The following is a 22,873-nucleotide window of genomic DNA, read 5'->3' on the forward strand; positions in this document are numbered from 1 at the left end:
GCCCTTGCACTGGGTCAGGCTCAGGTGCAGCCTCACTGCCGAGTCCCTATACCGGGGGAAGTGGGGGCTTCAGGGTGATCTCCCACCTCAATGCAGCCAGTGGCCTGTGCTCCCCACTGCCATGCTGGAGCCACATTTATTTACTGACAAATAAAATTTGCAGAATTTTAAAATATTGTGCACTTAATTTTTAATTTTTTGGTGCAGAAATCCCTCAGGAGTAAATTAAATCCACGGTACAGCTACCTCTTTAATACTGCATGTAGTTCTGGTTGCTCCATCTCAGAAAAGATATATTACACTTGGAAAAGGTAAAGAAAAGGACAACAAAAATGATTAGGAGTATGAAACTACTTCCATATGAGAAAAAATTTAGAAGACTTGGACTGTTCAGTATAGAAAAGAGACAACTAAGAGGGATATTATAGAGACCTATAAAATCATGAAGGGCGTGGAGAAAGTGTTATTTACTCCTTCACATAACACAAAAACCAGAGGTCACTCAATGAAATTAATAGGCAGCAAGTTTCAAACAAACATTTTCAGGAGATGTTATGAGGCCACAAGTATAATTGGGTTCAAAAATAAATTAGATGAATTCATGGAGGATAGGTCCATCAATGTATTAGAAAAGATAGTCAAGGACTCAATCCCATGCTCCAGGTGTTCCTAAACCTCTGACTGCCAGAAGCTAGGACCAGACAACATGGGATGGATCACTCTATAACTGTCCTGTTCATTCCCTCTGAAGCATCTGGCATAGGCCATTTTGGAAGACAGGATACCGAGCTAGATGGATGATTCTTGTGTTCTAAAGGCACTAGCCCTGTCTACATCTTTATCAACCGCTAAAGTGCAGATTTTATATAAAAGAACAAAGAGTACTTGTGGCACCTTGAGCACATATTTATCTGAGCGTAAGCTTTCATGGGCTAAAGGTCACTTCATCAGATGCATGCAGTGGAAAATAGAGTAGGAAGAGATATATATATACACACAGAGAACATGAAAAAATGGGGGTTACCATACCAACTCTAACAAGAGTAATCAATTATGGTGGGCTATTATCAGCAGGAGAAAAAAAACGTTTGTAGTGATAATCAGGATGGCCCATTTCAAACAGTTGACAAGAAGGTGAGAGTAAAAGTAGGGGGAAAATTAGCATGGGGAAATCCCCGATAATGTCACGGCAAACCTCATGGCTGAGCTTTGTCCTCACCACTGTTCCCTCTAAGCTGTGTGCGCGCCCTAAACCGCACACACACAGCGAAACACCACATGCACAAAAATTTGCACAGAAGAAATGTTTAGTGCACAATGCCTGTCAAAAATTAGTGGGAACATTGGTCCTCACCCACAACTATTTCACATTTGGGGACAATGTATACAAGTCAGCGGCACAGCTATGGTTACCCACATGGCCCCACAGTATGCCAACATTTTTATGGCTGACTTAGAACAACGCTACCTCAGCTCTTGTCCCTTAACGCCCCTATTCTACTTGCGCTACAGTGATGACATCTTCATCATCTGGACCCAGGGAAAAGAAGCCCTTGAGGAATTCCACCATGATTTCAACAATTTCCATCCCACCATCAACCTCAGCCTGGACCAGTCCACACAAGAGATCCAATTCCTGGAAACTACAGTGCTAATAAGCAATGGTCACATAAACACCACCCTATACAGGAAACCTACTGACCGCTATACTTACCTACATGCCTCCAGCTTTCATCCAGATCACACCACATGATCCATTGTCTACAGCCAAGTTCGAAGATAAAACCGCATTTGCTCTAACCCCTCAGACAGAGACAAACACCTACAAGATCTCTATCAAGCGTTCTTACAACTACAATACCCACCTGCTGAAGTGAAGAAACAGATTGACAGAGCCAGAAGAGTACCCAGAAGTCACCTACTACAGGACAGGTCCAACAAAGAAAGTAACAGAACGCCACTAGCTGTCACCTTCAGCCCCCAACTAAAACCTCTCCAATGCATCATCAAGGATCTACAACCTATCCTGAAGGATGATCCCTCACTCTCATGGATCTTGGGAGACAGGCAAGTCCTCACTTACCGGCAGCCCCCCAACCTCAAGCAAATACTCACCAGCAACCACACACCACACAACAAAAACACTAAGCCAGGTACCTATCCTTGCAACAAAGCCCAGTGCCAACTCTGTCCACATGTCTATTCAAGGGACACCATCATAGGACCTAATCACATCAGCCACACTATCAGAAGCTCATTCACCTGCACATCTACCAATGTGATATATGCCATCATGTGCCAGCAATGCTCCTCTGCCATGTACACTGGCCAAACCAGACAGTCTCTACGCAAAAGAATAAATGGACACAAATCAGATGTCAAGAATTATAACGTTCAAAAACCAGTTGGAGAACACTTCAACCTCCCTGGACACTCAATTACAGACCTAAAAGTCGCAATTATTCAACAAAAAAACTTCAAAAACAGACTCCAAAGAGAAACTGCAGAACTGGAATTAATTAGCAAACTGGACACCATTAAATTAGACTTGAATAAAGACTGGAAGTGGATGAGTCATTACACTAACTAAAACCTATTTCCCCTTGCTAATTTTCCCCCTTACTCACACCTTCTTGTCAACTGTTTGAAATGGGCCGACCTGATTATCACTACAAACATTTTTTTTCTTCTGCTGCTTATAGCCCACCTTACTCGATTAGTCTCGTTAGAGTTGGTATTGCAACCTGCATTTTTTCATGTTCTCTGTGTATATATATATATCTTCCTACTCTATTTTCCACTGCATGCATTTGACGAAGTGGGCTTTAGCCCATGAAAGCTTATGCTCAAATAAATTTGTTAGTCTCTAAGGAGCCACAAGTACGCCTCATTCTTTTTGCTGATACAGACTAACACAGCTACTACTCTGAAACCTGTCAGATTTTAAGTGTGTCTGATACACACAGGCTGATGAAATTTAATTTTTGGTGTCCCCATAAAACCTTTGTTCTGAACCAGTAAGTCTCTACGGAAGGAGATAAAAAGAGGCTGGGACTTTCTATAATAATTCCAGGAGAAAAACTAATCAGTTTTAGACAGACCAGTGCTAACTTATACAACTCTGCTTTCAACTAAGCAAATAGTAACAAAACATGACCTCTAATTACAAAATATAGCTTCCAATTGCCCTACTTCCTGATCTTACAATGATGTCTATAAGTCTCAGATCTTCTTTTCCAGCACATCAGAACACCTAGTTATTTCAACTAAGTGGATTTTTATGCAAGTTGTTCTATCTGTACAACAATCTTTGAAGCTTTGATTTTAAAGGAAAACCAAGACCATTACTGAGACATTTCTCATGAAGATCATTGTTTTCATTTTAAAGTGAAAAGGTGTTTATGTAAAATACCCTGTCAAAGTGAACATCATTAAGTTTGCAGGCTGCAGATTCAATTATTATTATTCAGAGTCTCACCCCCCTGGAGCCGACAGCTGTTCTTTTTACTTTTCGTGAGGCCTAAAAAAGTCTGCTATAACTTTTCAAATGGAGATGCTAACCTTTGCCACTCTTAGAAAGGGTTAGATGTACTGCAAGTCAGGAACAGACAAGAGGGGAGTGCGAGGATGTCACATAGCTCAAGTGAACAAGCTCTCTATCTCTGCTCCTTACCCCTTTTGAGAACAGAGTTAACATGCTTCCTAAAAAACTAAGAGATAGGAGGAGAATGAGAAATAAGTTGTTTAAATTATTGGGTATCAAGTTTGAGGGATGGAACCTCTGAACTGGTCACTTTATCCAGTCCCTTCTTTTTCCATTCTCAGGTAAAGTCCTCTTGGGGAAAAAAAACAAACAAAAAGCTCATCCACCTTCATTTCCAGAGGATTAGCCTTTTAAGATTTTATGTCCATCCTCCCTCCACTCCAGGTACTTCAGCAATTTTTTCCTACGAGGCTGCATTTCCGCTATGGCACAAACGTCTTTTGACTTCAGGAAGGCCTAGCAGAAAGCTCGGGCATCCTAATCTACTCCCAAGCAAGCTATTTTGTGGCCACAAACAGAGGATTATGATATCATGCAAAGAAGGGGAGTAAGAGCATATGACCACTTAAGACTCAAAGATCCTGGCTAAGATTTCAAAAGGGACTAGTTACTTTGGAGGCATCAATTTTTGTGGACTGAATTGATAAACCTTAAAAAGACCACTTTCAGAAAGTGCTGCACAGTCCTCTCCTCCCACCCTGAAAGTCAGGCTCCTTTAAGTTATCTGAAGTGGAGTTCAAAAAAACTGAGGCACCCAAAGTTACTAGTCACTTTGAAGATTGAAGCTAAGAGAAAGCAGAGGACCTTTTGTTTAAAAGTAAAATAGTCAATCTTCAACTTGTGTCTAGCCTAGCAGTGGGTAACATGCAGGGTGAAATTCTATGGCCTGTGTTACCCAGAGGATGGCCACTGCCACATCCCCAGAATACTGGACATTCAGGTACTTCTAAGAACAGCATGGGCCTACCCAGTCTGCGTGACCCCTGCATGGTGCATGCTAGGTCACGTCATGTGGAAGACGTCATTTGGAAGAGCATGCCGCTCTGCCCCCACCAGCATGACCGTGCATGCGAGATCACACTGGTGGGGGTGGAGCAGGATGCTCTTCAAAATGATGTCCCCTCTCTGTGATACCACCCAGTTATAATACCTGACCCAAAACTGACTAAACCAAAGCCAATCCTGAACCCAACCAGAACCAGAGAGCATGGAGTTGTTTCATACCCAACCTGAAAACCTCTCCCTATATAATAATCCCAAGCATACACTCTTCAAACTAAGGACTTGTCTATATGAACAATTAATTCACGGCAAGCTGGAGCGTGAATCTACTCCACGCTGGCCGGCTGCTGCGGACTAACTGCTGATGCACACGTGATCAGTTTGTTAATGCACTTTGATCTAGTCCTCTTTCAAATGGGACTAGATCAAAACACATTAATGAACAGTTCATGAGTACGTCAACAGGGAGCACATTTGAACAGTCAGTCCTAGCTAGCAGGCTAGCATGGGCAATATTCACACCCTAGCTGCCGCAAACAAAACGTTTGTGAAGACAAGCCCTCAGTGATCAGAGACTACTGAACCCGAACTGAGCCCAAATGCATGCTATACAAGTTACACCCGATCCAAAGCTGACACTTGTAGTCAGGCCCCATCGGATTGGGTTCGGGTTGCAAGCCTCTATGCACTCTCTGAAAAGCCAGGCAGTTTTTAAAAGGCATCTCAAATTGACATTTGAAAATTGAGGTGCACAAAAATCATGGGTTACTTGGAAATATGTCGTAAAGTTGAAGTGCTTAGGTATTAAGAGTCAGGTCCTAAATTGTCAATTATCTCTTCTACTCATCTTTCCTATTACACAGTCCCCTAGCAGATCTTCTAGCCAACCGTGATAGATTTCTTTTACTGATGAAAGACTATCCTGAAACTAGGTCCTTATTCCCTTCTGCTTCTTTCATGTATTTGATTCTATTTTATCAGATGACACTTTCATACAGCACCCAATTTATAAGTCAGCTCTTATAACTCCCATTCTGTAACAAATACTTAGCACTTGGACAGTGTTTGTCTTGAAACTAATCCTCACAGAATCCCCTTGAAATATTATTTACTCCATTCTACAGATCAGGAAACTGAGGCCTCATGGTATGATTTTCTAAGGTGTGGCTCATCAACTTTAACAGCCATTAGGGTTGCTCAGCAACTCTGAAAATCAGACCATTAGTAACTCCCATAAGGCTAGAGAGAGAGAGAGAGCACCAGTAACAGAGTTGGAAATATCTCCAGACTAATTCTCAGCTATAGACAGGAATGTAAAAGAAGACAATTAAGCTCTTTTTTCCTAGTGTGTGTATATATGCACTAAAAAGGTGTGTTTTTATCATGGGATAGCTAACACACTGGAAAATTCTAGGACACACAGGACAAGTTGTCATTTACCTCAGTTTAGCAGGTCAAGGTGAAATACAGATTTCAGCCTGAAGTATCCCAAAAGCTCTCTGTACACAAAGGTAACTTAACCCACCTCAGAAATGCAGCTATCTCTGGGGTGAAGCCCCTGGGGAGGAATGGGGGGGGTCACCTAGACTTGTCCAATAAAGCCAATAAAGGTTAACTATAACTTGTCCTGTGTACACTATGATTTTACCATTTGCTAACTATTGTCTTAAAAATATACTTTTCCCCCTAGTGTAGACATTACAAAGAAACCCACTTTTTCCCATATTGTCAGCACTCAAGCTTCTGCAAACCAGTTTCCAGTTTGTTTGCACAGCATGGCCACAGAAATCAACTGTGCAATAATTAATCCAACAAGCTGCCAGTTTTCATCCTACACGATATTGCAATCCGCTAAAGGACAGATACACCACCCAGACAAACCTACACAAGTCATTTTGGTGGGAAACTGACAGGTGATATCAAGTGCCATAACACAGAATTAAAGTTCCACAATCTGACACACAAAAATCTAAGTTGTTCTTTCTGTAGTTTTTCAGTCAGAAAAAAAAGCTGTATTGATTGCACAGTTTGGCAGTCATGTAACAAGCAATGGTGACCTAACAATACTGCAAACAATATTGTGACAGATGGTGATTCATATGTCAATAATTCATGTCTGACACAGAATGAAAAATAATTTTAACTGGGAATTAATTTAAAGGAGTCAGGGCTCAAATTTCTAGATTAGGAAAACTGTCCTGGTTTTAAAACATGATAGCTAACAGGCTTTTAAACAGGACATTGAACTTAGTGTAGTCCAAGGAAAGTTGGGTTTAAAAACCATGTTAAGATGTTTTTATTCAAGGACTGTTTGTTGTGCAAAGTCTTGTTTAAAATCACATTGCTTAAATCATCTTAGGACATTTTTTAAATGTTAACTATTTTCCTAGGCCTTGTCTACAAACAGAAGTCGAACTGGTTGAAGTTAAACTTATTTTATTAAACCAATACAAGAGGCTGAACCAAATTAAGCTGAACCCTGAATAAACCAGGTTTAAGCCAAAGTAAAAGCATCCAAAAAGACTTGCATTGGTTTACAAAACAGTTTTCAGTTAAACTGGTACAACTTCTGCACTGTAGACAAGCCCCTAAGCCTTGTCTACACACAACAGTTGTGCCACTTCACTATACTGGTTTAGTTAAAGCAGTACAACCCTCCCTAGTGTGGACGCAATTACACCAGAATAAAGGTGCCTTTACAGGAATAAACTCTACCAGTATAAGGCTTGCTCTACACTACAAACTTTGATCAAGCTAAGTCAACTTGTGTAGACCTAGCTATGAATGTGTCTACACTAAAATTTGTCTCCTGCCAACACACACATCCCATTACAGCGATGCAATAAAGCCACTGCCTTGATGCAGAGTCACAAATCGACCTCCTTAGGTCAGTACCATGCAAGTGAAAACACCGCATTAGTTGTATTGCCCTAAGAGTCCTCCAGAAGCTCTCCCACTGTGCCCCTGACCTCATGACAATGGCTGTTCCAGTAACAATTTTGAACTCCACTACCCAGAGGTCACAGACACCAGAAGACCACCCACCTGTTTTTGAAATGCCTTTTACTGATTGCCTACCTTGGTAAGCACACCTACCAGCTCACTTCAGCTGTGTGCATCTAACTATGCCAGCTCCACATAGAGAGAACTTGCTACTAGACAAGTTCCTGCCTGGAGCAGGAAAGTAATCTTCGATCTCCATAATCTACGGGGAGAAGAGGCTGTGCAAGCACAACTATGAATCAGACACAGAAACACTGACATCTAATTGTGTGTCTGTCTCTTTTAATCAGTAGCCTCTGGTATGGTGACCTTGAGAGATTCTCCTTTCATGACTTCTAAACATCTGACCCCTATCAGGAAGAGAAAGAAGCAGACTAAGGGAGTATATGTTTGGTGAGCTCTACTAGGCCTCTAAGGCCTCAGCTCATGAGCACAATGAGTAGAGTGGCCATGTGACTTGACCTTGGAGGAGGCTTGAGAATTGAGGGATCGGTTGTTCCACGATTACTGTTTACTTCAAATTTGAATGCGAGGATTTAAATTGTGGTTCATGTTGGCAAGCTGTTTTTATCTTATATATTTGTTTTCATTTTACTTTTGTTGCCCTGTTTCTTTGTATACAAAGTTCTATTTCTGGAAACTCAAATTATCTTTATCAGTTTACATCACACATTGAGGAATTCATTGCAGGGGCCAATAACCCACCCAGATTTCCTAGTTTGTACCATACATTACAGAATTTACAGCAGCAGGCAATAACAGACACATGAACAAAGTTTCATAACATATTCATCAGAAAACATTTAAATGTGCCTAACTATTAAAATTGTCGTTCAAGGCCTCCTTGAGCTGTACAGCTCCAGGATAGGTTCTTTTAATAGTCCTTGGGTATGGTTGTTCAAATTCAGCAGACAGCCACTCCACCTCACTCCTCCACCCTGGCAGTAGCTTTTCACCTTCCCCTCACAGATACTGTGGAACATACAACATGCAGCAATAACGATGGGGCTGTTTCCCACACTGAGATCCAATCCAGTGAACAGATAGCGCCAACATCCTTCCAGTTTACCAAAAGCACAATTCCAGTCATTCTGCACTTGCTAAACCAGTAGTTGAATCTTTCCTTGGTGCTGCTGAGATGGCCAATTACAGCTACCTGAGCCAGGGAAACAAGGGGTAGGCTGGATCCCACAGAATCACTAACTGGCATTTCAACTTCGCCGATGATAATACACCAGCTGAGAAGATGTGTTCATGCTTGCAACGTCCTGTGTTCTTAAAGATGCAGATGTCATGCACCTTCCCTCACCAGCCCACACTGATAACAGTAACATATCTCCAGCAATACAGGGTTTGCAAAACCACAGGAAAGTATGCCTTTCTGTTGATATTCTCAATGGCAAGGTGGGCTGGTGCCAGAATAGGGATATGCATGCCACCTATCATGCAGTTTGGAAGCCCCTAATTCAGTCAATATTTCCTGCATTTCACAGAGAGTCACAATCCTGTATATCAGGAGGCAAGAGCCTTACACTCTTGGATAAAAATAGCCCTTACTGTGGATTTTCCAAAGCCAAACTGATTACCCATTGACTGGTAGCAATACGGCAGCATCACAAGTATTCAGAGCATAATCCCCCCTTGCTTCTCCACTACCAATGTAGCTGTCATTCTGGTGTGCATGTGCTAGAGGGGTTGGGTGAGCTCAGCACACAGATCCTGGAATGTAGTCTTTTGCATTCAAAAGTGTTGCAGCCGCTGCTTGTTATCCCATACCCCCGTTACCATGCAATCCCACCAATCAGTGCTCGTTTTTTCTGGGACAGAAGCAGTGGTGTGGAGCTGTTCCATGAATACCAGCAACAGCCTCGCCCTTTTTTTTTTTTTTTTTTTTTGCTGTGTCCATCAGCGTCCAGTTATTGTGCTGAAACATCTCTGCATCTTCCTCATCACACACACACACATAGTTCTGCAAATAAAGGGCAATCATGTGTCCGGTATCAGCAACACTCATGATAATTATGCTGAACTATGTAGGGTGCACACTTCTGCCAGAAAGATGGCAGAGACTGAAAAGCAGAATGCAGGACTGTGGGAGGTTGTATTTTTTTAAAATGGCACAAAATTATAGGATGGGATAAGCATTATTGGATGGAGAAAGTGGCATGGTGGGAACTTGATCCCTAGCTCTCAGAGATCCATGGGCAAATGGATGATATCCCATAAAGCACTACAAAAATGTCCCACAAGGCACTGAGCTGGATGGCAGTTCAGGGCCCACTGGGATCCCTATCCATGGTGCAATGTATTTTACACCAATGCAGCCACTCATGCATACACACAACACCAACCAAACATCCAAGTGTGCAGGTGCTCAAGCAATATACAATAGTTCGTGGCTGTACACCGAGGTAACTTGTGTCAGCAAAAGTCTATAGTATAGAGTTGGCCTAAGATTCTTTACACTGACGTAACTACGTACACAATAGCGGTCTTACAGTGGTTTAACTAGGGTTATGTCTTCATTGCCAAAAAAGGAAGGGTTTTTTGTTTTGTTTTTTAGGTTTTTTGTTTGTTTTTTTACAGTTAGCTATCTCACTCTAAAATCCCAGTGAAGACAAGTTGCAGGTGATTTTTACTGTGCTGTTATTAGGTGAGGTCAACAACACATCCCCAACCTGTGGTTGACCTTTCCTAGTTACATCACAGTTTAAAAAAAAAAATCCACCTTGCCTTGCCTTCACTAGGATTTTACAGCAAGATAACCAATATGCATTAATTCTTCTTCTCATGTGGTATCTCCATTACTAGAAGTTCACAAACTTGGTATCACAATCTGTACAATCCTCTGCTAATCTCCTTTGTGGATGGAGAAGTCATTTTGATCCCACCGGGATACCACATCATTCATCCAAGTTCTTCTTTTTCTGTCTCATTTTCTGCCATCAACTTTCTCCTCCTGTTCCCTTAAACATGCATCACCCACTGAACCTCTTAAAATGTGTCCTGCAAATCAAATCTCTTTTCATAAGATCTCTAACAAGTGTTAGATTTCCAATAATCTCAGATAGTTTTTCGTTGGTTATGTGGCCTACTCATGATATTTTTGAATTCTTCTATAAAACCATAATTCAAAAATTGTAGTTTCTTTATTATACATTATTTGAATGTCCATGTTTCACAGCTGTCATAAATACAAAACAGAAGGGTAACCACCTTTCTGTATACAGTGCTATAAAATCCCTCTTGACCAGAGGCAACATCCTGTTACCTGTAAAGGGTTAAGAAGTTCAGCTAACCTGGCTGGCACTTGACCCAAAGGACCAACAGGGGACAAGATACTTTCAAATCTTGGTGGGGCGGGGGAAGGCTTTTGTTTGTGCTCTTTGTTTACGTGGTTGTTCTCTCTTGGGACTGAGAGAGGCCAGACAGAAATCCATCTTTTCCAACCCATCCTAATCCAAGTCTCCACTATTGCAACCAGAAGAGGTAAACCAGGCAAGGCGGATTAGTTTATCTTTTGTTTTATGTGAATTTTCCCTGTGTTAAGAGGGAGGTTTATTCCTGTTTTCTGTAACTTTAAGCTTTTGCCCAGAAGGGGATCCTCTGTGTTTTGAATCTGAATACCCTGTAAAGTATTTTCCATCCTGATTTTACAGAGATTATTTTTACCTTTCTTTTTCTTTAATAAAATAATTCTTTTAAGAACCTGACAGATTTTTCCATTGTTCCAAGATCCAGGGGTTTGGGTCTTTTTTGATTTTTGTAACCAATTGGTTAGGATATTATTCTCAAGCCTCCCCAGGAAAGGGGGTGTGTAGGGCTTGGGGGATATTTTTGGGGGGGAAGACATCTCCAAGTGATCTCTTTCCCTGTTCTTTGTTTAAAACACTTGGTGGTGGCAGCATACTGTTCAAGGATAAGGCAAAGTTTGTACCTTGGGGAAGTTTTTAACCTAAGCTAGTAAGAATAAGCTTAGGGGGTCTTTCATGTGGGTCCCCACATCTGTACCCTAGAATTCAGAGTGGGGAAGGAACCCTGACAACAGCTATAATTTAAACACAGATCAAATGTAAGTTTTTAGGAGAAGTGACAAATCTGAAGACTAAATTCTGACTCAGATGTTTATTCTTCCACAATGTCCCTTTTGCTCTTGATATTATGGTGTTGCTTTCAGTTTTTGATCTTCCATCTTCTGTAATGATGCTTCCTAAGTGGTAGTACTTTCTCACTTGATGTACACTTGTGTCACTCACTGGCAATCTTGCATGTTTTTCCAGGCTCCTCACACAGTAGCATAGTTTTTAACTTGACCCATTCAACTCTAGACCACATTCATATATAAATCTCTGCTAACTTCAAAACCAACAAACATTCTTTTGAATCAGCCAACTTCACTGTCATCTGCACAGCGAACGTTATTCACCATTTTTCCATTCACCTTTATACCATCTTCTGTTTCTTCAATTAATTTCAAACACTCGCTACAAAAGTTGAACAAAATCCGTGAGTGGTAGATTCTGTCAAATGCTTTAGGGAAGTCAATGAAACACACATATACTATTTTCCCCATTTCAAATAATCTTTCTAGTATGAGCTTTAAGTTCATGAAGTCATTTATTATGGCTTTCCATGTTTGAAGCTGTATTGCTGTTCGTGTATTTCATTATCAATCTTTTCTTTTATACAATCTTGAACAACTCGCAAGAGTCTCATATGACACGAGGCTGATTGTTCTGTATTCTTTACAATCCATCACATTGTTCTTTTTTGGGATTTGAATACAAAGTGAGATTGTAAAATCTTCCGGCTATTCTGTCTCAAACATTCTTCATTATCTCTGACAGGGCTTTAAAGCCTTCATCCCCTATTCTTTCGAACAATTCACATGACAAGCTATGCTTTTCCATTCAGAAGTCCTTGTACTGATGCTATGATTTCATCACCCATTTTTGGTGGGCTTACTTGACTGGTCTCTAGTTGAGGTTTTTCACAATATAATTCCTTGATATAGTCTCCCCATCTCTCATTCTTGTCTTTAAGGTCTGTCAAATAGTGTCCACTTTTGTCCTTAAGGGACATATTGATTACTTTTCTTCTGTAATCAAAGACACTTATCTTTTGATATATCTCACTTTATTTGTTCAATTTCTGTGCATTTCTCATTCAACCATTTAGACTTTGATAAAGAATAAATGCAGATTAGCATTTTAGTCAATCTCTGGTGTTTCTCTTTTTCTGATGTCGATCTTCGTGCTTTTACTTTCCTTCTTTCACCCATCAGAGCAAAAATTTTATCTGTTATCCAAGGGTTTTTCTTAGCTAGTAACTTCTTTCCTACATGTTTATCTGCATTAATTATCTTGCTGTAAAAAACACCGTTTCAGCTATGCAAACAGCCTATTTTGATAAAAACAATTACACCAATGTTGGTACAAAAACTGTACATAGACCAAGGCCTCGATACAGCCATCGATACAGCCTAAGTCAACACTGTCCCTCAGAGACAATTCACGTCCAAAATGATGCTAGCTAAGCTAAAGCACAAGCAGACAGATAGCTGTGGCAGGGATGGTGGTGGTACTCTGTGTGTGTCCATAACTGAAAGCTAGTACACACTGAAACAGGGTATGAGTTTGAAGTGCAGCAGCCATTCCTGACCAACTCCATGCGTGAACAGCCTTATTCAGGAACAAGAGCACCATGTTCCTGTTTAGCTTAACTCACTGAAACAACTGTGCATGTAGACAAGCCCTAATTTCGTTAGAGATAATAACAGCTGTTTGTGGAAGGCAAGACAGAAAGTGATTGATGAATATTTTCCTTTTGATGCTTCTTCTTACATTTGAGCAGATACCCTTAAAATGGCCATGTAACCCTTTGTATGTCTGAGAGATGGGTATTTTAAAATGATTCTCTTTTTACTTAAGACCATTTTGTGTCAGATGATGAGTTGTTGAGGAACTGTAAATTCACCGCCCTACTTTGTCAAAAGAAACATCCTCTCGCAAAACTCAGGAGCAAAAAGCACTTGCCATGATGCACTTAGTCAAGGTGACACCAAAAAAGGGACCTGACTATGGTCATGTGGTCAGTAAGGCCTGAGGAAAGGTGGCTGGCCCTGAGAGGTAGGACAAATAGAGGACTGAAGGTTACAAGCATTTGAGGAAAGTTAAGGAGGTATTGTCAAACAAACAACACTTCTGTCAGAAGCAGTTTACCTACTTTAAAACAAACAACAACTAAAATTTACCAGTATGGAGAAGAGAGAGTGTATTCCCCCTAGCTTGCAAACATTGTGCTTTTTGCTGTATGCTATATATTCTCTTTCACCATTTCCTCTCTATAGTCAGTTAGGCCTAGTCTATACCGCAAAACTGAACTACCGATGACAGTGGGTGGGGCTCATCTTGCTTTGTCCTAGTCTATATTTGTATCTAAGTCATATTTAGCCCGCCAGTTCAACTATACCAATTGCTGGCACTCACTGTCAACAATGGGTCAGTTTAATACTGTACAGGGCCCATGTCTTGCTTCCCATTTTATTTAAATTGAGGGACTTCCTCTGTACCCACCTCCTCTCCAAAGCAGATATACAGCAACAGGAGAGGGGGGGAAACAAAAAGTAACAGGAAAGTAAGTTGTAAAACCACACAGATTGGCAGAGGGACTCAGGGCCCTGAAACTACTTAAGTGTTATGACAAAAACAGAAGTGACTGGTCAGCTGTCCATATCTTCAGGTTGTACTAGAGAAGACCATAATAAAGAGGCTAGTGAGAGCTGCGCGTTCCAGTACTGAACCAAGACCAAGGCACTATATTTTTACAAACTAAGGTATTATGAATCAAATGAAAGCATCATAATCATTAAGTCGAGTGGTAGCCATGCCACCTACCCAGCATAAAATAAACCCATCTACAGAAAGTGAAACTGCGTCAGAAGCCAGTTGTACAGTCTACCAGTCCTTCAAATTAGTTTGACACTGGCCCTTGCATTCTAATGGCCAAAAGAATAACAAACTATTTGAATTAATGCACTGTAATGTCATTAAATTGGCAATTTAAATAAATTCTGGATTTATGTGATCTGAGTCACCAACATCTGCAAGTACCTTTACATCTTGCATAATAGCTGGCTTTATATCTTCACTCACCAAAGTAGAAAAAGGGATTTTTTTTTTATATGGCTCCCATGGTATTTTGGACTCAGCACATCATGAAAACACAGCAGTTCTCCAAAACAGCCCATGAATCACATTTATTATCCAGTTCATATTGTGGGGTTTCTTAATCTTGAGCCAATAGAACAGCAACAAAACAAGGTCACTGTTTATGGGGAGCCGGTACAAATTAACCACCTGCTCATCAAACTCTCCACCCTGTTGATACTAAGTGCATTTGGTCTTGGTGACACCACTTACTCTTGTCAAAAGCAACATTCCCAAGTGTGTTCCACTATGCTTTGGGCTGGGTTATCCACCATGGATTGGTTATTGACAGACATGCTATTCTAAGAGCTCTCTCTCACTTGCACTGTACCTTAACTTCTGAAATCTGTATGGTCTTATGACCATTGACAACACTGTAAGTATGCATATAAGAATAATCCAGTTGCAAGCTTCAAGGTGTATGCTGCTTGCATCAGGAATTAATTTCCTTCCCATGTGTGCCATTGCTTAACTGACCAGGTGAGTGATTCTCAAACATCGGCTTAGTGGTAACCCATGCTCCATGAAGCCTTTTTTGCTGTTCTCCACATTGAATCACTTTGAGAATTAACCAACTGCGGTTAACAGGCACTGGGAGAGAAGGAGGGTCCACAAGAGATTCTCTCACAAAATGGCACTCAGTAAAAACAAGAAAAGTTTGAGAATCATACTGGGCAGGTGCATTAGAAGTGCAGGTCAGCATACATTTGCCTGAAACATCAGGAACTGGACACTACATGAGGCAGGATACTGGTCCAATGATCTAGTCTCATATGGCAAAGCTTTTACCAGTAAGGTTTAGGGTGTCCATTGCTCAAGCCAAGAGGATACTCAATCACGCACAAATACACACACACACTTACTTCCCTTTAAAGTTTCCCTTTGAAAGAAGAACCTAAGGGATTACTGCAAATGACTTAAGGTGATCTATAGCAAGCACTGCTATAGCTGTTGAGCTAGTCCTGGTTCAACCCCAGCTATCTCCCTCTTTGACAGAAGCATGCACCTATTGTACAGCATACCTCTTTGATTCGTTTCACTAGAGCATTCTGATCAAAGGCAACAGCTTCTGCACACTGATGAAGGTGATCTTGGTATCGGAGGCACAGCTGTAACACTTGCTGAGAGTCCAGCTTCTCCAATTTGCTGTTTGTAGGGGAAGTCTGCCCACTGAGCAGTCCTAGAAGAGATGGGAAATAATGGAATTAATCTGACTGCTTAAACAGCAACTAATACACAACTGAACTATGAAAGATCAGCAGTGGAACAAACCTGCCAAAAAGAAATAATGCAGTATGTAAATAATGCAGTAGACAGAAGTGCTAAAACAGGTACCTCTAACCATACCCAGCAAGGACCCTTGACGCACCTGAAACACATTCTAAGTGCGGCAGCACAACTTCAGAAAACGTGATTTGCTGGTGGTGGGTTACCTAAGAATTTAAATCCCCTTCCTTCCTCCTCATCCAGTTTCCCACCTTTAATAATTCCCCCAACATTTTCAAATTGTGGAAGGGGAGGAAAGATGGTAAGCTTTGAAACGTTCCCAAAAGGTCATCAGATTCGGACTATTTTGGACCAAAAAGACAGTACTGCCAACGACAAGAGTTCCCACGTCACGAGTCAGGCCTCCACAAAGAAAAGAATGAGTTGAAATCTTCTTTAAAAAAAGGAGGCAGGGGCCTGTATTTTTTGTTTGCTTTCTGCTTTTGAGACTCCAGAATGCTACTGAGTCACGTTTTCAGGCTTTCCTACACAATCCTGAAAACCAGAAATTCACTGTTTTCTTTAAATGAAAGTTGAGATTCTCACCTAATCACATGACTCCAGGGACTGAGACACATGATAAAAATGCAAGTTGGCAACAAGGGGAAAGCAACTTCCAGAGTTGTGGGGCCCTTACAGAGAATGCTCTTCTAAGCAATCCCATATTATTTTTATCAAAAGGAGTCGAACTTGAGACCCTCTTCTGATTTCCACTGTGGCAGTTTGATATAAAACTTTTTTTTTTAAGTTATAAGGAAGAAATGATACTAGTACTACTAAGCTCCTCCTTGTACTACTTCCTACTGTTTTGTTCTAGTTTTCCTACTGGTTTAGTTAAACTTTTTCCTTGTTCAGGCTAAGCACCGTCTGAACCTTCTCGCACTAGAGCTGCAATAGGCAAATACCACAAAAAGTTTTCCAATAATATCTGTCAGAGCTGCTAAATAAATTTAGTTTGACTGCATTTGCATCCCTTGTGTGCTCATTGCCTGTGAATATTCACAGGCATTCTAGTTTACTGGCAGGAATATCCACTGAAAAAAACCAAACAAACACAGAAGGCAGATTTCAAATTGATAATTGTGAATATTTTGAATCAGAAACTGCTTCTAAGAGTCCACCCAGCCAAGAAATTGAAACAATGCTATATGACCAATAGCTGGATTTTCAAATATCAAATACTTGTCAGAAAATGGTTTATGACCAAGCTACAGATCAAGAATCAACTTGTTTGACAAATAAACTTGAGGAAAAAATACATCTAGTTACAGATCAGTCACAATCAGAAATAAAAGCATTCATTCTACTAAATTTGCCATCAGGTATTTAATTAGCTCAATTTAGCAGCATCTATTAGAGAAAAAGTTCCACAACAGAGGTTCCCTCAACTGAGTCTAGTTTCTTTCCTCCCAAAATCATGCTTCCCTCACCACACTGCCTGTCAGAATTCATCCTTTTATCCCAACTTTGTGCCCAATACAGGTGCCTGGGTTGATAAAAACTAAACGTTTGTCACTGAAACCGTATTAACACTGTGAGTAATGGTCTTTGTCATTTACTTTCTGAAAGACAAACCAACCTCAGGTGAAATCCTGGTTCCACCAAATTTAACGGAAAAACTCCCATAGACTTCAGTGGGGCAAAGAGGATTTAACCCTTGATTCTCGAACAGTAAAGCTCATGCATAACTTTAATCTCACTGAAAGCGGATGGGATTCCTTATGTGTGTGACTTCAAGCATTTTTAGGGTTTTGCTGGATCTGTTTAACTCCAAACTTCTCAAAAGTAATGAGAGCAAGCATCTCATGACACAGAACTAGGATAAGTCTGACTAGCACGGTCAGCTTGTGTCTTACTGGATGTTCACACAGTCACAACATAGTATTCCCCATCCTAGATCAGACCACTGGTCATTGAGGTGCCATCCTGCTCTTGGAAGCAGCCAAAAACCCTATGCCCCTGGCCAATTAATTTCATTTACATTTATTACTACTCACTCACCAACCTCCAACCAGCAGAGGAGAAGCTACATGTCATTTAGGATATTGAAGTTTAACCTTAAAGTTTTGTGTAGGTATTTGGGGAACTCTTCAAGCTGTTCGTTGGAATTTGCAAAGATAGCTAGGATAAAGATTGCAACATGGGTAATATGTTCCTTTATGGCTCTTAAGCTTATAGACATAAAATCTTGTACCGTTCCGTACTGTGAAAAGCAATTAAAAGACACTTAAAATATAAGAAACAGCCTGTAACTCACTACCCAGGATATCATGGGCTGAAGTGAAAGTGGAGGAATGTTAACTGTTCAAATAGAGTTTTATTTATTAAAACAATACATCATAGAATCATAGTGTTAGAAGGGACTGCAAGGGTCATCTAGTCTACCCCCAAGTGTGTTTCATCACTGGTTGAAATACAATCCAGCACCAATTTATGAGGTAGTAATAAAAAACAAGTAGTGTAAATCAGTTCAAGAAGAGCTGGATGCTATTTTTTGAGGAGGTGGGGATGGAATTCAGCGCCTCTCTAGGATTTCTATACTCAGGTTGATGATGTGTGCCATTATAAGTAAATTTAACTCACATGGAAATCTTCCATCCATCTGAAAAACAACCAGAGTTAGTACTAACAGGCTGAAACGGGCACGTGATGTTCTCTGTTGGACTTCGAGGTTCCATAAGCTATAAAATGATCAGTTATTTATTGTTTTTAAAAACTTTCTGACTACTGCTATGGAATTTGTGCTATGAATATTAATGTTTCATTAATTCACTGCATTTTCAGCAAGTTATTAACTTCTAAATTGCTTCAAGAGAGCAGATTATGTTCACAGTAAGTCACCTTAATTCTTCATGGAAGAGACCGTAAACACTCTGGGTTTACAAGGGTTTTGCATGGGTGAAGGAGGAATACTGGGAGTTCCAAGGCCAAGATTTTCCAGAAGTGACTAGTGATTTGGGTGTCCAATCTGAGACATCTTAATTTTCAAAGGGAAGGGATGCTCTGAACTTTCTAAAAGGCAAGCCTCTTTTAAGGTCTCTCTTAAATCTCTAGTTACTTTTTAAAGGCCTGGCCATAAGAGTTTGCCATAAGGCTTCCAGTAGGGAAGCTCTTAAGTTTTAATACAGCTTGGGCCCCAGGAGACAGGATGTTTGGCACATAAGGTGCTGCAGCTTGTCCTGAAAGACAGGTAGGGGTGAGACATATGGAAAGTGCATCATGACTAAGGCTACGATTTAGTCATGGAATCCGTGACTTCCAGCAACCTCCATGACTTCAGCCTGCGGCGGTAAAGAGCTGCAGGATCCCCCGCCACCTCACAGCTCCTGGCCACTGCGACTGGTGGGGGGACCCCCGCAGCTCCCGGCAGCCGTGAGCAGCGGGGACACCACACAGAGCACCTGGCTGCCGTGGCTGGACCTCCAAAGCTGTGGGCAGCAGGGGTGCACTGCTGAGCTCAGAGCACCCCAGAGCTCCAAGCCGCCACGCAGCTGCCCTGCTGCAGGTGGTGTGGGGACCCGCAGATCCCCATTTTGTCAGATATTTCTAGTAAAAGTCAGGGACAGGTCACGGCTTCCGTGCATTTTTCTTTACTGCCCGTGACCTGCTTGTGACTTTTAAAAATATCTGTGACAAAATCTTTGCATTAGTCATGACTAACTGGAAAGAAAGGGGAAGTGGGTTACAGAGAAGCAAGGAGCAAAACACTGGCATGAGGGAAAAGGACTACAGCAGGGCTGAGGAGCTGTAGTGTATGGACGCAAAATGTCTTGGCAATTGCTACCAATACACATTCTTAGCTTTTCAAACTGTACTGCAAAATAAATAAAGGCAGACCGCACTACACGCCTGCCAGAGAGGACCAAGAGGAGTCAGCCTCTATGTTCCTTACTAAACAACACACAACCATGAAGGTGATGTTCCGCAGTTGTTGGGGCAAACAGATGGGAAATCACATTTCAGCTGCTAAACTGCACTTTAAAAAAAAAAAAAAAAAGGCAAAATGTGGCATGCCTATAAAAACACCATATATCACTAGTAGGCTAGCTGACCCACAGACTTGACAAAGCTCTCATTGTTTTCATATTCCTTGGCAAAGCAGAGGCATGTTAAAACCATTTCCCTCCTAGTTAGTCATCATCTTGCTGGTTCCAGTTTATAGTTTTACAGTTTACAGTTACAACAAATCACATCCTATTGAGCAGAAGAAAGCTGTTAATACGAAACCATTTCTATGAAGCCAGAGGAACAACAGAGGAGAGTCTCGAAGAGATCCTTATAACACCACTACTGTAAACGTATGTGCATAACACGTTAACCAATTACAGTAACATTCAACAGATTTAAATAAACGATCCTGAGAAGAATCAGCTCACTTTGCAGGCTGAAAAGCAATTACTGTATTTTCACTTAGTTATATTTCCTGGCATTTTGTTAATCCCAGTCCCAAGCAGACATGACAAAAAGGAATCAACACTTTTACTGCTGACATTTTATATATTACAGAATACACAATATTAGGGACAGTACACAATGGTGTGGCCTGATTATGAAGATTTTAAATCAGCATGAGAGCCTGAGATGCACACCTTACTCACAAAAGAGGAAAGCTCCTCAGGAGCTACACAAGGTGTTCCAACAAGTGCCAGATATTTTACAGAAAAGCTATGTTAGAAGCATTTTGTGGCATTCTATTTTCTAACATTAATGGCACTATTTGTTATCTCCCTCCTTGAGTTAAGCTAACCTTCCTTCATGTCATGAGTCCAACTGCACGAACCTCAAGAGTCAGAAAAATTAAAAGCAACACACTAGAAATAGGTTTCAGAGTGGTAGCCGTGTTAGTCTGTATCAGCAAAAAGAACGAGGAATACTTGTGTACTCCTTAGAGACTAACAAATTTATTTGAGCATAAGCTTTCATGGGCTAAAGCGCACTTCATCAGTTGCATGCAATGGAAAATACAGTAGAAAGAGAGAGAACATGAGAAAATGGGGGTTGCCATACCAACTCTTCAATGCCCCTCTGCCGTGTACATTGGCCAAACCGGACAGTCTCTACGCAAAAGAATAAATGGACACAAATCAGACGTCAAGAATTATAACGTTCAAAAACCAATTGGAGAACACTTCAACCTCCCTGGACGCTCAGTTACAGACCTAAAAGTCGCAATTATTCAACAAAAAAACTTCAAAAACAGACTCCAAAGAGAAACTGCAGAACTGGAATTAATTTGCAAACTGGACACCATTAAATTAGGCTTGAATAAAGACTGGGAGTGGATGAGTCATTACACAAACTATTTCCCCATGCTAATTTTCCCCCTACTGTTACTCACACCTTCTTGTCAACTGTTTGAAATGGGCCATCCTGATTACCACTACAAAAGTTTTTTTCCTCCTGCTGCTAATAGCCCACCTTAATCGATTAGTCTTGTTAGAGTTGGTATGGCAACCCCCATTTTCTCATGTTCTCTGTATATTATCTTCGTACTCTGTTTTCCACTGCATGCATTCGATGAAGTGGGCTTTAGCCCATGAAAGCTTATGCTCAGATAAATTTCTTAGTCTCTAAGGTGACACTAGAAATAAGTTATCTAAAACTAGGATAACGTCACCGTCTTAAAGTTCACTATCTCAGTATTTATCAGGACTAGAAACAAAAGGCTGTGTCTCATTGGAAAGGGCATCAATCCCAGTAGTACCCATTTCTAGCCGTGGTGGTACACAAAATACTTTATTGTTAACCTGTATTTGGCCTAGTACTGAAGACAGGTGGCAGGCTCCATAATCACTTGGTTTGTGCAACAAGCAATAGCAGGCTTTTCTAAAAATGCACCCCTTTGTAGAGGGCCACACAGGATATGCCTCACTTATGCCTTTGAGAAGCAGGCTTCAAGCATTGCATAGGCCTTTTGTTAAGTCCTCTGAATTTCACCCTGAGCACAATTAGGCAAGACCTGCTACAGTTGCGGACATTGCTGCACAAACTAAACGGCTATGGATCCTACCACCTATAGTCAATTCCTAGCACACAGCCCCACAAACACCCCTTCTCTTCCTGCTTAGCTGCTTCAAACTGCTCCAGCACAGCAATTTCTCCCAGTGTCCAGGTGAACAAACCAGCTTTGATGGACCCACTCAGTATGTCCCCAGCAGCCTTGAGTCCCATTTCTTGATCAATATGACCTGAACCAGATTGGAGACAGTGGACTTGCTGGTAAATGGGGATATTGGAGCCTTTTTGTCTCTACTTTAAATTATTTTAAAGCCTAACTTAGTGAAAGAAATAGCGCTCTGTGTGTGTGGGGGGGGGGACGACAGGGGAGTTGGTTGTTTTTAAATACTTCCAAACAGACAAGAAGTCTGGTTTGCAGAAATTATAAATACTGTGAATTTAAATAGTATTCTTCATCCATAAAAGGTTCTCCAAATGGAAGAACCTCAAAATGCTAGGTTTTAACCAATTTTAAAGACAGGAGAAATGGCCAGACTGTCCAACTTCTTTACTTCAATAATTGTTGCAGACACAGGTAGAATGCACCAAAACTTGTCTCACTATGCTTTGGAAATCCCTGCGTTCCTTCCAGCTCTCAGACAGACCCTGGACAGATGAACATTCATGTAGCGATGGAAAAAATTGTACATATTGAACAATAAAACATTACAGCTTTCAGTAGGATCTGAGAATCTACTGATCATTACTTACCTTGAAAACCAAGTTAGTAAATCTAAGGCCATGTCTACACTACAAAATTATGTCAACCTAACCTTACATTAGCATACAGCCACCACAGTTATTAAATCACTTGTATGTGTGCGTGCGCTTGGCTCCTCTGATGGTGGTGCAC

At 40.9% G+C, this 22,873-nt stretch overlaps 1 protein-coding gene across 1 annotated transcript in view; it reads right to left on the reverse strand.

Moving 5' to 3' along the window:
- The window catches only part of BORCS5 (BLOC-1 related complex subunit 5), a 139,108-nt gene that overhangs the window by 19,068 nt on the left and 97,167 nt on the right, over window positions 1-22,873 (reverse strand). The window contains exon 3 of the mRNA XM_048824481.2: window positions 15,780-15,937. Within this exon, the coding sequence (XP_048680438.1) occupies window positions 15,780-15,937 (158 nt within the window). The remainder of the gene's footprint in view (window positions 1-15,779; window positions 15,938-22,873) is intronic.

The sequence above is a fragment of the Caretta caretta genome, chromosome 1 (genome assembly GCF_965140235.1).
Source record: "Caretta caretta isolate rCarCar2 chromosome 1, rCarCar1.hap1, whole genome shotgun sequence".
Classification (NCBI taxonomy): Eukaryota; Metazoa; Chordata; order Testudines; family Cheloniidae; genus Caretta; species Caretta caretta.